Here is a 6,041-nt window from a genome sequence, read left to right as displayed (position 1 = left end):
GTCGTCACGCCAAATAGTAGCTCGCTTTTAGCTTAGTGGTGGCGACGTGAAGTCATGCGACCGCGGTGTAGTTCGTTGGTTGGTTGGCCTACAAAAATATGTCATCCCTGCAGGGCAATGTTGGTGCTGTAGGGGAGCTGACAGCGCATGAACGTCGCAGCCGTTGGATTTTCCCGGAAAAAACATCCCGAGTCCTTTAAGTAGAAATCTGTCCATAGGCTGTTATAGATAAAAAAGTCAGGAAAGGTCTCAGTTTATAAATTACGTTACAATCCGTTCACAGATTAGCAATACAAAGCGATTAATACATGTAAATTGTTGATGTGGAAAACTTGTACTTCAGGTCAATCTTCACTTAGTTGAATTAAAGATTAACTCAATGAGCCCCAGTTGTCCTTACTAGAATATATAAGTTTATTATATCACAAATCCGGCCTGAGAAGATCTTGGTACAGTACAGCAGTCAAAGACACAGGACACAGGAAGTAACAGGACATTCACTCAGCTTTATAGAGTATAACCCACGTCATACAGAATCCCTTATAATTACACTACGGCGGAAGCAAAACGATGTTATGTGTGTAGTTCGTGGTTCATACTGTCCTCATCTTACCTTGGGACTCTGAGGACTTTCCAAAATACCTAACAGATGACAATCAACAACATTTATGATGCAATTTGGACGCCTTCATGTCTAACAATTTTCCCACGACACATAAAGAACTGTGTATAATGCTCCTTCAGTATGAAACTTGGGGTATAAAGATCCATTTTTTGTGAAAGATCCGGCACAAAAAAAACATATTAAAACGTTTTATAAATTGCTAATGATGTTTGGTTGTTCATCACAGAAAGAAATGTGGTGGAATATGTCTAATAACCATGAACAGTGCCGTGTCATTAACAGCGACTGATGACCATTGGACCTTGAGAGTGAGAGTCGATAAACACCTGTTCAGTTTCAGGGGTGTAAAATACGAAAGAAAGAAGATAGAGAGTGTGTTTGTGTGTGTGTGTGTGTGTGTGTGTGTGTGTGTGTGTGTGTGTGTGTGTGTGTGTGTGTGTGTGTGTGTGTGTGTGAAAGGGAAGGGGGAGGAGAGAAAGCTAGTCATATAAATCATCATACATATCTGTTGAGCTGGACACATCTCACAGTAGGCAGAACAGACACACTACAGACTCTCTCAGACACTCTGCTGACTTTCTCTCACACCACATTTTGACAACAAGTTTTATTGGTTTCAAAAACTGAGATCTGGATATAATTTCTGTTTGACTGCTGGGCCGACGAGGGGTCATGGATCCAATTGTGGAAGTAGTGGCTTTGGTGCTGTCGTTCGTTGCCTGGGTGATGGTGGGGGTCTGCCTGCCGAACCGTTACTGGAGGATTTCCACCGTCGACGGGAACGTCATCACCACCTCCACCATCTATGAGAACTTGTGGATGTCTTGTGCGACAGATTCGACCGGGGTGCACAACTGCAGGGAGTTCCCTTCGTTGCTCGCTCTGAGTGGTATGTCGACAAAAAAAAATCATCTAATTGCAATATATAATTTTAATTACAGAATTTAAGATCCACAAAACATCAATCATAGATCATTTTAACGTAAAAAAAACCAGTGTAAAAAGTAGTTATGATGTTGCTTTGTCAGGAAAAAAAAGTCCGTTAAAGGACAATTTCAAGATTTTATGGGTCATTGGACACCCTGAACTTTTGCTCTGTTGAAAATGTTTTGCTCATACAAGCTGGCCATGATCTCATGACCCTTTCCAAGTAAATAGAGGTGATTTCTGTGGTTGATTTTGTCTATTTCCACACTGTGTCCAGGTTACGTCCAAGCGTCTCGCGCCTTGATGATCACAGCCATAGCGTTTGGCACCTTTGGACTGGTGGCGGCCCTGATAGGAGTGCAGTGTTCGAAGGCTGGAGGGGAAAACTATGTTCTCAAAGGGAGAATTGCCGGCACTGCTGGAGTCCTTTTCATACTTCAAGGTAACAAATATAAGAAAAATGCATTAAAATGGAATTTTAGGGAAGGGTAAACCAGTGAAATTGAGTCCAAAGTTAAGAAAAAATATTTCTGACCAGTCTGACGTCCTAATATACCCTAGAAATAGATAAAGGAACTTCTCCACAATGCTAATAAATGATGTTTTATTGCACATTCAAATACATTTTTCATACATTTCCTCCTGGTTTCCTGCAAGACTTTGGACCCCTATATTGAAGCTTCCCCGCTGCCTTCTCAATGATTAAAGAATATTTATTTTTCTATCAAAAGGTGTGTGCACAATGGTCGCGATTTCCTGGTACGCCTTCAACATCACTCAGGAATTCTTTGACCCTTTCTATCCTGGGATAAGGTGAGATAGTGGTGGTGATGGTGATGGTGGTGGAGAAGGATGATTATAAGGCCTAACATGAAGCTGACTGACACTCTGCTGTGTGCTGCAGGTATGAAATAGGAGAAGCTCTTTACATCGGTTGGTGCTCCGCTGTACTCGCCATTGCCGGAGGAGCCTGTCTCACCTGTTCCTGCAAAATGGGCACAGAGGAAAAATTGTGAGTTCAATTATTTTAACTGTTTGATCCCTCTCTGTCTGCCAAAACATAATATTCATTCATTTACTGATGGATTTACTGTTAAATAATTGCTTGTAATAATGTATGCATTGCTTTAGAATAGGGTTTATTCACATACAAGGAATTTGCCTTGTTTTTGGTGCATACAATAAAAAATATTAAGGAAATAAAATTACAGGCAAGAGTCAAGAACATAAATAAAGAATAGAAAAATTACAGTAAAAATATTAAAAAGATACTATTAAAAAAAAACATTACAACATTTATATTTCTCGCTAGATCCTCCATACACTAGATGTAAAAGTCATCAATAAACTAATCAAATAATTAAATAAAACAATTAATAAATCTTAAACTAGAATAATCAATATCTGAAAACGATAGTTGAAATCAACATGCTTAAATAAATTCATAAATAAATGTATCAATACAGTTTAGACAAAGGAAATTAAATTGATTCTTTGTATTTATTTGTATTTCAGTCCACCATTTATTTTGACATTTGCCAAATCTTTTATAATGTACATATTGAACACATGTGAAGATTGTTTCGCTGTGAAACCTTGAATATCATGGCATAAAAGTCATGGCACTCTGGCGCCTTGTTGTGGCAAAACGTTATTAATTCACCTGTGGGATGTACAGTAACAGCAGCTCTAAATGGACATCCTCACCTGAACTTACTGGTAGTGCCCGCCCATCTAAGTGACATATGGAAAGTTTTATTTGGGCTCTATTTAATGACCATTAAGTGTGCAAGGCGAATGAGGTCGTAACAAAGTACACCACCAAAAGGGTTGGGTGAAGTGGAATCAGACGGAATGGTAATTGATGAGTCATGATCCTCTGACTCAGAGATCAGATTACCTGTCTCATATACCCTAAAGGTCTTATGATAACATTTTATATTTAAAAAAAAAAAACATCCACAGAGCCTTTAGAAAGGTGCCGAATAAAAGTATGGCTTTTCCTGAAAAAAAATATTATGACAGTGAATTAATCATTTAAAAAATGTTGGCGGGTCCAAAATGAATGTTGTTGATCTCTTCTAACAAGGCTTGTGAGCCAATAGTAAAACAACGTTGGTATCACGTGGTACCTCTGGGTCGTCAGTTAGAGAGGAAAAAACGGATAAATGGCTGAGATTGACGGAAAAATGCCTGGCAACGACTTGTTGTGAAGTAAATTCAGTGGAACGGAGGGGGAGTGAGACATCTAGTGGCTGAATGTTATCAATGTTATCAATAGCACCTTTAAATAGTTGTGCAACTCAGAGACACATTATACAAATAGGCATGGGGAGTGAGAAAAGCCTGATTAGGGCTCAGCCTGGTTAAAGCCACTATATGTGGGATTTAAAAATGTGGTTTGGTGCCTCCCATTGGTCGGATAAAAAAAGACACTATTGCAAGTACACAGTGGTGAGACAAAATGCTGGAACTTTTTGTCATGTCATACACAGGAAAATTATCAATATAATAATGGCTTAATTCCATTTAGCTGCTTCAGTTTCAGGATACTGGTATTTGCCTCACAGTCAGTGTCTGATGTTTTTGCTTAACCATCTTGTTTTGCAGCCCGTTGCCTTATCAATCCAGAGGAACTGTATATTCTGGAGCGGCACCGACCAGAAGCGTGGCTGCTAGCACTTACGGACGAAATGCTTACGTCTGAACAGGATACGAAAACAGAACTTTGTCACAATTTTGAAGAGGAAAGAAATCTCATCTCTTACAAAATCCTGGTGTAAAAGTTTGTCATCGCCTCAGTTTTCGTTGATGCATCCAACACGTGTTCAGCGTTTACACTTCAGATGGAGCTTTTTGTCCATCGGAAAAGCTAAATGTCCATCATGAAGCGCCACTGAACTGTATATAATCCCAATATCAAGGGTGTATTCTGTAAACTTTATAGCATTGAAATGATAGCGTTGAAGTTGTAAAAGTTGTAAAAAGCGAAGCTACTTGTCAAACGTACTGCATGCTTGCAGTGATTCTATTTATGTTTCCCTGATGACATTAGCACAAATACATTTACATACAGTCACTTATTTCCAAAGGAATCCAATCATTTGATGATCTGCATACACACTTTTAGACATTTGTAAATGGGAAGGTCAAACCTGTGATGATCCAGATATTTGTGTGTGATGTTTTGTACAGTTTTATAGATAGTACCCGTGAAAGAGGGTGGAGTTAAGTTTTTTTTTTTTTTACGATAGCGCACAATAAAATGTGTTATGCTAAACATTTCTGTTTGACTTTTTATTCCTCAGGTTAATAAAGTTATGATTGTTTTATTTTTATTTATTTTTTTATTTTATTTTATTTATTTTTTAATTATGGGAAACGCCTGGCTGTCACCTGATTTGTCACCGCCCCCTGCTCTACTTTCCAGGCGAGGCGCAGTTCATCTCGAATGAGCCTATTAGCTGAAGGCGTTCCTGAGATATCACGAAAATGGGATGGATGTAAGGTCACAGTGACCTTGACCTTTGACCTTTGCCCACCAAACTCTAATCAGTTAATTCTTGAGTCAAAGTGGACTTTTATGCCAAATTTGAAGAAATTCCCCAAAACGTTCCTGAGATATTGCGTTCACGAGAATAGTACGGAATTGAGGTCACAGTGACCATGACCTTTAACCTTTGACCACCAGAATCTAATCAGTTCATTCCTGAGTCCAAATGGATGTTTTGCGCCGAATTTGAAGAAATTCCCTCCAGGCCTTCCTGAGATATCCCGTTCACAAGAATGGACCGGACGTACGTACTGTATGTACGTACATTTGCACGTACAACCCCAAAACATAATAATGACATATGAATAAATTAAAGGTCCCATATCGTGCTCATTTTCAGGTTCATACTTGTATTTTGTGTTTCTACTAGAACATGTTTATATGCTGTAATGTTAAAAAAACAACTTTATTTTCCTCATACTGTCGACCTGAATATGCCTGTATTCACCCTCTGTCTGAAACGCTCCATTTTAATGCATTTTGACGGAATTGCAACGGAATTGCAACAGAATTGCGTTGCTAGGCAACAGCTTGGGTCCATGTGTACTTCCTGTCAGCTGATGACATTCACATACACAGCAACCAGGAAATAAACTGGGACACATTTAGAATGTTTACGTTTAAAATTGTGTCAAGGGTCTAAATATTGTATATTCGTGACATCACAAATGGGCAGAAATCCTGACATCTTGTTTCAAATGCAGAGTTTCTGAATACGGGCTGTGTGTATTTCCCTGTGGGTTGAGTGTTTCGATACTTTCACAGTATTTATATATGACTTAAGCCTGCTTTATAATAAAAAACAACATGAAAATCTCACTTTTTTTATAATATGGGACCGGAGTCATAGAGATCTGATAGAGCTGTCACATGATGATGACATTTTTATCTCACAATTACGAGATCATATCTATTAAAAACCAGGCTGACCATAAC

General features: G+C 38.7%; 1 protein-coding gene across 1 annotated transcript; it reads left to right on the top strand.

The window, feature by feature from the left end:
- The first annotated feature begins 1,135 nt into the window (after positions 1 to 1,135).
- cldn15a (claudin 15a) lies at positions 1,136 to 4,832 on the top strand. The gene is made up of 5 exons (XM_074624761.1): positions 1,136 to 1,514; positions 1,830 to 1,994; positions 2,284 to 2,365; positions 2,457 to 2,564; positions 4,163 to 4,832. The coding sequence occupies exons 1-5, from the start codon at positions 1,298 to 1,300 to the stop codon at positions 4,257 to 4,259; spliced, it is 669 nt and encodes a 222-aa protein (XP_074480862.1). The 5' UTR covers positions 1,136 to 1,297; the 3' UTR covers positions 4,260 to 4,832.
- Positions 4,833 to 6,041: the final 1,209 nt, after the last annotated feature.

The sequence above is a fragment of the Sebastes fasciatus genome, chromosome 22, assembly GCF_043250625.1.
Source record: "Sebastes fasciatus isolate fSebFas1 chromosome 22, fSebFas1.pri, whole genome shotgun sequence".
NCBI lineage: Eukaryota > Metazoa > Chordata > Actinopteri > Perciformes > Sebastidae > Sebastes > Sebastes fasciatus.
Note: the sequence above shows the minus strand (reverse complement) of the source record. Positions and strands in the feature narration are given on the sequence as shown.

Bases quoted from the DNA above. Each gene is read 5' to 3' on its own strand.
- cldn15a (XM_074624761.1), top strand. From the start codon at position 1,298: ATGGATCCAATTGTGGAAGTAGTGGCTTTGGTGCTGTCGTTCGTTGCC. The intron at 2,366-2,456 runs GTGAGATAGTGG...TGTGTGCTGCAG, and splicing joins CCTTTCTATCCTGGGATAAG to GTATGAAATAGGAGAAGCTC. The intron at 2,565-4,162 runs GTGAGTTCAATT...CTTGTTTTGCAG, and splicing joins ATGGGCACAGAGGAAAAATT to CCCGTTGCCTTATCAATCCA.